Below are 12,796 nucleotides of genomic sequence, written 5' to 3' on the forward strand. Positions count from 1 at the left end.
ATTCTATAATCCAACACATGTCAGCAATTTGATCTCTGGTCCCTCTGCCTTTTCTAAATCTAGCTTGAAAACCTGAACATTCTTGGTTTGCATACTGTTGAAACTCAGCTTGAAGGAGTTTCAACATGGCCTTGTTAGCATGTGAAATGAGTGCAATTGTGTGGTACTTTGAACATTCTTTGGCATTTCCCTTCTTTGGAATTGTAATGAAAAGTGGCCTTTTCCAGTCCTGTGGCCACACTGAGTTTTCCAAATTAGCTGGCATTTTGAGTGCAACACTTTCACAGCATCACTTTTTCAGATTCCACTAGCTTTGTTTGTAGAGATGCTTCCTGAGGTCTACTTAACCTCACACTCCAGGATGTCTGGCTCAAGGTGAGTGATCATACCATCATGGTTTTCTGGTTCATTAAGATCTTTTTTGTATAGTTCGTCTGTGTATTCTTGCCACCTCTTCTTAATATCTTCTGTTAGGTCCTTACCATTTCTGTCCTTAATTGTACCTATCTTTGCATGAAATGTTCCCTTGGTATCTCTCATTTTCTTGAGGAAATCTCTAGTCTTTCTCATTCTATTGTTTTCCTCTATTTCTTTGCATTGTTCACTTTAAAAGGCTTTCTTTTCTCTCCTTGCTGTTCTCTGAAACTCTGCATTCAGATGGATATATCTTTCCTTTTTTCCTTTGCCTCTGGCTTAATTTCTCTTGTTTTCTCACCTGTTTGTAAGGCTTCCTCAGACAACCATTTTGCCTCTTTGCATTTCTTCTTCTTGGGGATGGTTTGGATCACCACCTCCTGTATAATGTCACGATCCTCTGTCCATAGTTCTTCAGGCACTCTATCAGATCTAATCCTTTGAATCTATTTGTAACTTTCACTATAATCATAAGGGATTTGATTTAGGTCATTTTTGAATGGTCTATTGGTTTTCCCTACTTTCTTCAATTGAAGTTTAGATTTTACAATAAGGAGTTCATGACCTGAGCCACAGTCAGCTCCCAGTCTTGTTTTTACTGACTGTACAGAGCTTTTCCATCTTTGGCTACAAAGAATATAATCAATCTGATTTCACTATTGACCATCTGGTAGTGTTGGTCCATGTGCAGAGTCTTCTTTTGTGTTGTTGAAAAAGGGTGTTTGCTATGAACCTTGCGTTCTCTTGACAAAATTCTGTTAGCCTTTGTCCTGTTTCATTTTGTATTTCAAGGCCAAATTTGCCTGTTACTCTAGGTATCTCTTGACTTCCTACTTTTTCATTCCAGTCCCCTATGATGAGAAGGATATCTTCTTTTGGTGTTAGTCTAGACTGTCTTGTAGGTCTTCATAGAACTGTTCAATTTCAGCTTCTTTAGCATTATTTTTGGGGGCACAGATTTGGATTATTGTGGTATTGAATGGTTTGCCTTGGAAACAAACTCATATCATTCTGTTGTTTTTGAGATTACATCTAAGTACTGCATTTTGGACTCTAGTTTACTATGAGGGCTACTCCATTACTACATGTTATTTATTCTTGAGGAGAAATGTCCATTCCCCAAAAATGAGTATCAATTTCTAATATCCATCTGAGAGAGAACAGAAGTCATTCATTTTCTTTATCCAATAACATGACATTTAATGTGCCACATGCTGAGGATTTATGATGCAAAGTCAAAATCCTTATACTCAAGGCTGATCAAAGTGGACAGAAGTCAAATAAATAGACCCTCAAATATGGAAAGATAACACTTATGAACCTGTGACCTTGGGCTGCACTGGTAGTGATGATAAACATAATACTAATACAAAGAATATATATAAAACTGTTATTGCCTATAGGCAAAATGTTAAGCTTTTTCTCTGAAAATTTAAACTTAATCCTCCTAAAGTTGTTCTGAAGCATCTAGTCTTATTATCCACATTTTCTATATGTGAACTTCTGCTGCTGCTAAGTCGCTTCAGTCATGTCCGACTCTGTGTGACCCCATAGAAGGCAGCCCACCAGGGTCCCCTGTCCCTGAAATTCTCCAGGTAAGAACACTGGAGTGGGTTGCCATTTCCTTCTCCAATGCATGAAAGTGAGAAGTGAAAGTGAAGTTGCTCAGTCGTGTCTGACTCTTAGGGACCCCATGGACTGCAGCCCATCAGGCTCCTTCATCCATGGGATTTTCCAGGCAAGAGTACTGGAATGGGGTACCATTGCCTTCTCTGATATGTGAACTAGGAAGCACAAACTGCTTAAATAAGTTGCCTAAGGTTACACACTAGCAAGTAGCAGGAGACAACAGCAGCATAAATTAGAATCTGACAATCACATTGGACATATAGTTTAGGAAAATTTCCTGGAAAAGAAGGCGGATATAAGTTGAAATATTTGTGCATGTTGTTTAGGTTGAGATGTTATCCAAAGGGAAGAGCCCCAGGTAAACATGCAAATATATGAGACTGCGAGTTTGTACAACTGCAATTAATTCTGACTGCTTGATACCTGGGGCAGATGAAAGAAAATAGCACTGGGCAGGGTACTGAAAGGAGCCATGCAGAGTGTCTCATGACACTCAGAAACTTGAATGCTTTGTAAGAGGCTCCTGGAACATTTTAAGCAGAAAGTGAAAATGACACAGAAGGACTCATTTGTACAGAACAAGTCTCCTTGGTAGGAATCTAAAGTGCTTTGGTTCTTCTTAATTCCTTAGACAAATGAGGTCCTCCAGAACTTCCTGCAGTCTCAGGTGGCAATCGAGAAATCCATCCTGCAGTCAGATAAAGCCCTCACTGACGCAGCAATGGCCATAGCAGGTATGGGGCTCATATCTTAGCAGGGTGGGGATGTTCATTCAATGCCCTTTGACAGATTAAATAAAGATCTTTCCAAAATAATGAGCTTCCACTTCTGTGGAATGCACACTGCTAAATCTGAAAATAACAGAGTTGTGGTTGGACATCAGCCAGATGGTCAAGGCCTTTCCCATCATATTCTCAAACCTGCTCCTGATGTGTGGCACCAGGTGAATTCTGAAATTTCACACTCTCTTTTCAAATTTGATTTGGTTTCTAATCTCAAGAAAGTAGAGTTTGAGTCTAATCTGTTACTTGCTTCTCTTTCTAAAACCTTTGTTGGGCAGAGGAGGGAGCCAGGAAGGAGGCAGCTGAGAGGGAACGCGAATTACTAAGACAGAATCAATATGAGCAGCAACAGCAGATGGAAGCTCAAGAGAGAAGTCTCAGGGAAAACATAGCCCAGCTGAGACGGAAGCTGGAGAGAGAAAGAGAAAACTTTGATAAAGAGCAGGAAAGGCTACTGGAACACAGGCTGAAGGTAAGTCTGGCATGGCCTCACTAGTTCCTGACAGACCCTGAGCTGACACATCAGGAAGGAATGGGTGAAAGTTAAAGCCAAAAAAAAAAAAAAAAAAAATGCCCTACTGGCATTACCACATTTGCTTTAATCAAAGTTTTGAATCCTGGCTTTTCAAAAGACCTTTGAATTTTGCTCCACACTGAGACCCTGGAGAGGCTATGGTGACTTTGGTCCCTCTAAATACTTAAAGAATATAAATATCATCTCCAAGGTTTTAGGTGCTATGTATTTGTGATTCTAGGATGATCTCATGGAGCTCACATTATTCAGGATTTCATGGATTATCAAACAACAATTCCATCCAGATTTTTTTTTTTTTAATATTACCAGCAACTTGGTACTTTGCTAAGGTAACTGTCAATGATCAGGAACCTTACAAGCACAAAGACTCTAATTTGGATCTATGTTGACCTAAAACTATCTGATATGTTCAGACATAAAAATGTGGGGAGGTTACGTCTTCTAAATATGCTGTAGTTGTCTCCAGGTGTGAATAGCTTGCCTGCATTACTACATAGCTTGTGTGGGAGGTGTGTTTCTTTCCCACCTAGACATGTTTATGTGCAATTTCTTGATCAGCTTATAAGTTCCCATATTTCCACAATATAAGTGACCATGCCATCCCAAATGAAACTGATAATTTGCACAAGTGGATGAATAGTTCTCTCCGATGATGTTGTGAAAGTGCTGCACTCAATATGCCAACAAATTTGGAAAACTCAGCAGTGGTCGCAGGAATGTAAAAGGTCAGTTTTCATTCCAATCCCAAAGAAAGGCAATGCAAAAGAATACTCAAACTCCTGCACAATTGCACTCATCTCACACGCTAGTAAAGTAATGCTCAAAATTCTCCAAGCCAGGCTTCAACAATACATGAACCATGAACTTCCTGATCTTCAAGCTGGTTTTAGAAAAGGCAGAGGAACCTGAGATCAAATTGCCAACCTCTGCTAGATCATGGAAAAAGCAAGAGAGTTCAAGAAAAACATCTATTTCTGCTTTCTTGACTATGCCAAAGCCTTTGACTGTGTGGATCACAATAAACTGTGGAAGATTCTGAAAGAGATGGGAAATACCAGACCACCTGACCTGCCTCTTGAGAAATCTGTATGCAGGTCAGGAAGCAACAGTTAGAACTGGACATGGAACAACAGACTGGTTCCAAATAGGAAAAGGAGTCCGTCAAGGCTGTATATTGTCACCCTGCTTATTTAACTTCTATGCAGAGTACATCATGAGAAATGCTGGAGTGGAAGAAACACAAGCTGGAATCAAGATTGCCAGGAGAAATATCAATAACCTCAGATATGCAGATGACACCACCCTTATGGCAGAAAGTGAAGAGGAACTAAAAAGCCTCTTGATGAAAGTGAAAGAGGAGAGTGAAAAAGTTGGCTTAAAGCTCAACATTCAGAAAATGAAGATCATGGCATCCGGTCCCATCACTTCATGGCAAATAGATGGGGAAACAGTGGAAAAAGTGTCAGACTTTATTTTTTTGGGCTCCAAAATCACTGCAGATGGTGACTGCAGCCATGAAATTAAAAGATGCTTACTTCTTGAAAGAAAAGTTATGAGCAACCTAGATAGCATATTCAAAAGCAGAGACATTACTTTGCCGACTAAAGTCCGTCTAGTCAAGGCTATGGTTTTTGCAGTAGTCATGTATGGATGTGAGAGTTGGACTGTGAAGGAGGCTGAGCGCCGAAGAATTGATGCTTTTGAACTGTGGTGCTGGAGAAGACTCTTGAGAGTCCTTTGGACTGCATGGAGATCCAAACAGTCCATTCTGAATGAGATCAGCCCTGGGATTTCTTTGGAAGGAATGACGCTAAAGCTGAAACTCCAGTACTTTGGTCACCTCATGCGAGGAGTTGACTCATTGGAAAAGTCTTTGATGCTGGGAGGGACTGGGGACAGGAGGAAAAGGAGACGACAGAGGATGAGATGGCTGGATGGCATCACGGACTCGATGGACGTGAGTCTGAGTGAACTCCGGGAGATGGTGATGGACAGGGAGGCCTGCTGTGCTGCAATTCATGGGGTCGCAAAGAGTCAGACACGACTGAGCGATTGAACTGAACTGAACTGAGGTTCTTCTGAGTTTCTTCCTACTTTTGTGTTTAATTCTGTTCAATCTCTTTACCAACCTCTGGCTTTTCTTCTAACAATCTGTATTGAAGGTCCCTCCAAGACTTGGCCCTGGGATCTTTTATTTTATTTATTTATTTTTTTTTTGAGGTTTGTATTTTATTATTTTTTTTCCTTTTTTTTTTTAATTTTAAAATCTTTAATTCTTACATGTGTTCCCAAACATGAACCCCCCCTCCCACCTCCCTCCCCATAACATCTCTGTGGGTCATCCCCATGCACCAGCCCCAAGCATGCTGTATCCTGCGTCAGACATAGATTGGCGATTCAATTCTTACATGATAGTATACATGATAGAATGCCATTCTCCCAAATCATCCCACCCTCTCCCTCTCCCTCTGAGTCCAAAAGTCCGTTATACACAGCTGTGTCTTTTTTCCTGTCTTGCATACAGGGTTGTCATTGCCATCTTTCTAAATTCCATATATATGTGTTAGTATACTGTATTGGTGTTTTTCTTTCTGGCTTACTTCACTCTGTATAATCGGCTCCAGTTTCATCCATCTCATCAGAACTGAATCAAATGAATTCTTTTTAACGGCTGAGTAATACTCCATTGTGTATATGTACCAAAGCTTTCTTATCCATTCATCTGCTGATGGACATCTAGGTTGTTTCCATGTCCTGGCTATTATAAACAGTGCTGCGATGAACATTGGGGTACATGTGTCTCTTTCAATTCTGGTTTCCTTGGTGTGTATGCCCAGCAGTGGGATTGCTGGGTCATAAGGCAGTTCTATTTGCAATTTTTTAAGGAATCTCCACACTGTTCTCCATAGTGGCTATACTAGTTTGCATTCCCACCAACACTGTAAGAGGGTTCCCTTTTCTCCACACCCTCTCCAGCATTTATTGCTTGCAGATTTTTGGATTGCAGCCATTCTGACTGGTGTGAAGTGGTACCTCATTGTGGTTTTGATTTGCATTTCTCTGATAATGAGTGATGTTGAGCATCTTTTCATGTGTTTGTTAGCCATCCGTATGTCTTCTTTGGAGAAATGTCTATTTAGTTCTTTGGCCCATTTTTTGATTGGGTCGTTTATTTTTCTGGAATTGAGCTGCATAAGTTGCTTGTATATTTTTGAGATTAGTTGTTTGTCAGTTGCTTCATTTGCTATTATTTTCTCCCATTCAGAAGGCTGTCTTTTCACCTTGCTTATATTTTCCTTTGTTGTGCAGAAGCTTTTAATTTTAATTAGATCCCATTTGTTTATTTTTGCTTTTTTATTTCTACTATTTATACTTTCACAATGGACTTTAAATATCCAGAGAATTTTATTCTGATACCCCTCAAAGTGATATTTCTTGCCTTAATATTTCTTCTGAAATTCAGACACATAAGTAGAAAAACTACCTAATTTTTTCTTTGGGAAAGATATCCACTTATACTTGTCATTTTCACCATAAAGTCTTGGTCAATCTCTATTCCTAAATGCACTTTCTACTTTCACATTCTTTTTCATCTCAATTGAGTACCATCAACCTCCCAATCTCAAGCCCCAAATGTTACATCCCTCTATTAGTTTATTTCCCAGATTCAATCCACATATCAGTCTTCTTTTTACTCTCACTACATATATCTTGAATCTCTCTCTTTCTCTCAATTTTTATTTTACTACCCTAGACTAAGCTAACCTCCTCTTTTTGCCTGAAGCTTGTTTTTTTTTTTCCCCTGAAGTGTCCTAATTGTTTCTTCTTTGACCTTCCTAATAAACTCTTTGAAATAATCAGTGACCTTTAATTTAGTTGCTCTGAATACCTCCTTAAACTTGCATTATATCTTAACGAAATCCATGCTTCTCAGAAGCCCACTCTGATCCTAATCTTCCCTATTTCTCCAAACTTATCTTTCTGTAATTTATTTTTTATTGAAGTATAATTAATTTACAAAGTTGTGTTACTTTCTGTTGTAAGTGGAATGATTCAATTAGATATACATATGCATTCATTTTTATATTTTTTCCATTTTGGCTTCTTGCAGGGTATTGAATATAGCTCCCTGTGCTTTATAGTAGGACCTTGTTGTTTATCCATTCTATAACATTAATATATATAATAGTTTTCATCTGCTAACCTCAAACTCCCAATCCATCCTTCCCCACTCCTTTATCCCTTGATATTTATATCTTTATATATGAGTCTGTTTCTGTTTTATAGATAAGTTCATAAGTTCACCTGTGTCATATTTTAGATTCCATATATAAGTGATACCATGTGGTATTTGTCTTTCTTTTTTTGACTTCACTTAGTATGATAATCTCTATGTTATGGCATTATTTCATTCTTTTTTATGGATGAGTAGCATTTCTTTATATATAATATATATGGCTGGATGGCATCATGGACTCGATGAACATGAGTCTGAGTGAACTCCGGGAGTTGGTGATGGACAGGAAGGCGTGGCGTGCTGCGATTCATGGGGTCGCAAAGAGTTGGACAGGACTGAGTGACTGAACTGAACTGAACTGAACTGATATATATATATATATATATATATATATATATATATATATACATGCACATCTTCTTTATCTACCCATTGTTGATGGACCCGTAGTTTGCTTCCATGTCTTGGTCATTGTAAACAGTGCTGTTATGAATATTGGGTTGCATGTATCTTTTCCAATTATAATTTTCTCTGGATATATGCCCAGGAGTGGAGTTACTGGATCATATGGAAAACGTAGTTTTAGTTTTTTTAGAAACCTACATATTGTTTTCCATAGTAGATTCACCAAATTGTATTCACAAAAGCAATGCAGAAGAGTTCCTTTTTCTCCACATTGTTATTTGTAGACATTTTATGATGGCCATTCTGACCCATGTGAAGTGGTACTTCACTGCAGTTTTGATTTGCATTTCTCTAAAAAATTGGTGATATTGAGCATATTTTACTGTGTTTTTTGACAATCTGTAGATCAGAAAGATCCCCTGGAGAAGGAAATGGTAACCAACTCCAATATTATTGCCTGGGATATCTCATGGGCAAAGGAGCCTGATGGGCTACAGTCCATGGGGTCTCAAAGAGTCAGACACAACTTAGCAACACATCTCCTTTGGAGAAATGTCTATTTAGGTCCTCCCATGTTTTATTAGGTTGTCCAGGCTCATCTTTTACATGTTCTCTATCACTGGTTATGCTACGGAACACTAGCCTCCTTTTTATCTTTGCAGATTGCGAGTTCATTCCTATCCCCAGATCATTGCACTCGTGGTTCACTCTGCCCACAGTGCTTGCTGACTCTTCATCCAGCCAGCTCTTTTTCTTGAAGGCTCTGCACAACTGTTTATTATCATAGATCTTCCCTGACCATCTCGTCTCATGCTTCCCCTCCACTTAATATAATATGATATTATTTATTCAATTCAGTTCAGTCACTCAGTCATGTCTGACTTTGCGACCCCATGAATCGCAGCATGCCGGGCCTCACTGTCCATCACCATCTCCCAGAGTTCACTCAGACTCACGTCCATCGAGTCCGTGATGCCATCCAGCCATCTCATCCTCTGTCGTCCCCTTCTCCTCTGCCCCCAATCCCTCCCAACGTCAGAGTCTTTTCCAATGAGTCAACTCTTCGCATGAGTGGCCAAAGTATTGGAGTTTCAGCTTTAGCATCATTCCTTCCAAAGAAATCCCAGGGCCGATCTCCTTCAGAATGGACTGGTTAGATCTCCTTGCAGTTCAAGGGACTTGCAAGAGTCTTCTCCAATACCACAGTTCAAAAGCATCAATTCTTTGGCACTCAGCCTTCTTCAAAGTCCAACTCTCACATCCATACATGACCACAGGAAAAACCATAGCCTTGACTAGACAGAGCTTAGCTGGCAAAGTAATGTCTCTGCTTTTGAATATGCTATCTAGGTTGGTCATAACTTTTCTTTCAAGGAGTAAGCGTCTTTTAATTTCATGGCTGCAATCACCATCTGCAGTGATTTTGCAGCCCAAAAAAATAAAGTCTGACACTGTTTCCACTGTTTCCCCATCTATTTCTCATGAAGGGATGGGACCAGATGCCATGATTTTCATTTTCTGAATGTTGAGCTTTAAGCCAACTTTTTCACTCTCCTCTTTCACTTTCATCAAGAGGCTTTTTAGTTCCTCTTCACTTTCTGCCATAAGGGTGGTGTCATCTGCATATCTGAGGTTATTGATATTTCTCCCGGCAATCTTGATTCCAGCTTGTGTTTCTTCCACTCCAGCATTTCTCATGATGTACTCTGCATAGAAGTTAAATAAGCAGGGTGACAATATACAGCCTTGACGAACTCCTTTTCCTATTTGGAACCAGTGTGTTGTTCCATGTCCAGTTCTAACTGTTGCTTCCTGACCTGCATACAGATTTTTCAAGAGGCAGGTCAGGTGGTCCGGTATTCCCATCTCTTTCAGAATCTTCCACAGTTTATTGTGATCCACACAGTCAAAGGCTTTGGCATAGTCAAGAAAGCAGAAATAGATGTTTTTCTTGAACTCTCTTGCTTTTTCCATGATCCAGTAGATGTTGGCAATTTGATCTCAGGTTCCTCTGCCTTTTCTAAAACCAGCTTGAACATCAGGAAGTTCACGGTTCACGTATTGCTGAAGCCTGGCTTGGAGAATTTTCAGTATTACTTTACTGGCATGTGAGATGAGTGCAATTGTGCGGTAGTTTGAGCATTCTTTGGCATTGCCTTTCTTTGGGAGTGCAATGAGAACTGACCTTTTCCAGTCCTGTGGCCACTGCTGAGTTTTCTAAATTTGCTCACATATTGAGTGTAGCTCTTTCACAGCATCATCTTTCAGGAATTGAAATAACTCTACTAGAATTCCATCACCTCCACTAGCTTTGTTCATAGTGATGCTTTCTAAGGCCCACTTGACTTCACATTCCTGGATGTCTGGCTCTAGGTGAGTGATCACACCATTGTGATATTCTGGGTTGTGAAGATCTTTTTTGTACAGTTCTTCTGTGTATTCTTGCCACCTCTTCTTAATATCTCCTGCTTCTTTTAGGTCCATACCATTTCTGCCCTTTATCGAGCTCATCTTTGCATGAAATGTTCCCTTGGTGTCTCTAATTTTCTTGAAGAGATCTCTAGTCTTTCCCATTCTTTTCTTTTCCTCTATTTCTTTGCACTGATCGCTGAAGAAGGCTTTCTTACCTCTTCTTGCTATTCTTTGGAACTCTGCATTCAGATGCTTATATCTTTCATTTTCTCTTTTGCTTTTCACCTCTCTTCTTTTCACAGCTATTTGTAAGGCCTCCCCAGACAGCCATTTTGCTTTTTTGCATTTCTTTTCCATGGGGATGGTCTTGATCCCTGTCTCCAGTACAATGTCACAAACCTCCGCCCATAGTTTATCAGGCACTCTATCTATCAGATCTAGTCCCTTAAATCTATTTCTCACTTCCACTGTATAATCATAAAGGATTTGATTTAGGTCATACCTGAATGGACTAGTGGTTTTCCCTACTTTCTTCAGTTTAAGTCTGAATTTGGTAATAAGGAGTTCATAATCTGAGCTACAGTCAGCTCCTGGTCTTGTTTTTGTTGACTGTATAGAGCTTCTCTGTCTTTGGCTGCAAACAATAGAATCAATCTGATTTTGGTGTTGACCATCTGGTGATGTCCATGTGTAGTCTTCTCTTGTGTTGTTGGAAGAAGGTGTTTGCTATGACCAGTGCATTTTCTTGGCAAAACTCTATTATTCTTTGCCCTGCTTCATTCCAGATTCCAAGGCCAAATTTGCCTGTTACTCCAGGTGTTTCTTGACTTCCTACTTTTGCATTCCAGTCCCCTATAATGAAAAGGACATCTTTTTTGGGTGTACTACTAAAAGGTCTTCTAGGTCTTCATAGAACCATTCAACTTCAGCCTCTTCAGCATTACTGGTTGGGGCATAGACTTGGATTACTGTGATATTGAATGGTTTGCCTTGGAAATGAACAGAGATCATTCTGTCGTTTTTGAGATTGCATCCAAGTACTGCCTTTTGGACTCTTTTGTTGACCATGATGGCTACTCCATTTCTTCTGAGGGATTCCTGCCCGCAGTAGTAGCTATATCTGAGTTAAATTCACCCATTCCAGTCCATTTTAGTTTGCTGATTCCTAGAATGTCGACGTTCACTCTTGCCATCTCTTGTTTGACCACTTCCTATTTGCCTTGATTCATGGACCTGACATTCCAGGTTCCTATGCAATATTGCTCTTTACAGCATTGGACCTTGCTGCTATCACCAGTCACATCCACAGCTGGGTATTGTTTTTGCTTTGGCTCCATCTCTTCATTCTTTCTGGAGTTATTTCTCCACTGATCTCCAGTAGCGTGTTGGGCACCTACTGACCTGGGGAGTTCCTCTTTTGGTATCCTATCATTTTGCCTTTTCATACTGTTCATGGGGTTCTCAAGGCAAGAATATTGAAGTGGTTTGCCATTCCCTTCTCCAGTGAACCACATTCTTCAGATGTCTCCACCATGACCCGCCTGTCTTGGGTTGCCCTATGAACATGGCTTAGTTTCATTGAGTTAGACAAGGCTGTGGTCCTAGTGTAATTAGATTGACTAGTTTCCTGTGAGTATGGTTTCAGTGTCTGCCCGCTGATGCCCTTTTGCAACACCTACCATCTTACTTGGGTTTCTCTTACCTTGTGCATGGGGTATCTCTTCACGGCTGCTCCAGTAAAGCACAGCCACTGCTCCTTACCTTGGATGAAGGGTATATCCTCACCACCGCCCTTCCTGACCATCAACATGGGATAGCTCCTCTAGGTCCTTTTGCGCCCATGCAGCCACCACTCCTTGGACGTGGGGTTCACTAATATTAATTAATTCAGTGTTATTTTTATGTGGCTTTAGCTAGGCCTCATGAAAATTCTGATTAGAGCCCAGTACCTTGGTATTGTGTAATACCTTGCAGACTAGCATGTCCAAATCCTACAAAGCCTGTGAGTATGGCTTAATATAAAGAGTATCAGACACTGGGTATATGTACAAGGTCTTGAGAAAAACAGAAGACTATTTACTGAGTCTCTTGGGCAGAAAATGAGAATATAGAAACAGCATCAACCATCCATCAATACCACGTCTATCTTGGTTCTATGTAGGACACTCAGAAGTTTTGTTTTCCCACAACTTGGAAAAATCAGTATAAATGTAATGTGATATTAATATCCCTCTTAGAAAATGTTTTAACTGCTGCTGAGATCCCTTGAATTAACTGTGATTCACAGTATCTTCAAAACAAGTAAGAAGTAAGATGTAGCCACAACATTTTATGAGAGCTTGTGTCTGCTTTTTTCCCACCAGTCTCTTACTCTCCAGTCCA

At 40.0% G+C, this 12,796-nt stretch overlaps 1 protein-coding gene across 1 annotated transcript in view; it reads left to right on the plus strand.

The window, feature by feature from the left end:
* The window catches only part of LOC138069681 (guanylate-binding protein 6-like), a 38,638-nt gene extending 26,260 nt beyond the window's left edge, over positions 1–12,378 (plus strand). The window contains exons 12-14 of the mRNA XM_068961017.1: positions 2,675–2,777; positions 3,104–3,297; positions 12,328–12,378. Of these exons, the coding sequence (XP_068817118.1) occupies positions 2,675–2,777; positions 3,104–3,297; positions 12,328–12,378 (348 nt within the window). The remainder of the gene's footprint in view (positions 1–2,674; positions 2,778–3,103; positions 3,298–12,327) is intronic.
* Positions 12,379–12,796: the final 418 nt, after the last annotated feature.

Source organism: Capricornis sumatraensis, chromosome 2 (assembly GCF_032405125.1).
Source record: "Capricornis sumatraensis isolate serow.1 chromosome 2, serow.2, whole genome shotgun sequence".
NCBI classification, from domain to species: domain Eukaryota; kingdom Metazoa; phylum Chordata; class Mammalia; order Artiodactyla; family Bovidae; genus Capricornis; species Capricornis sumatraensis.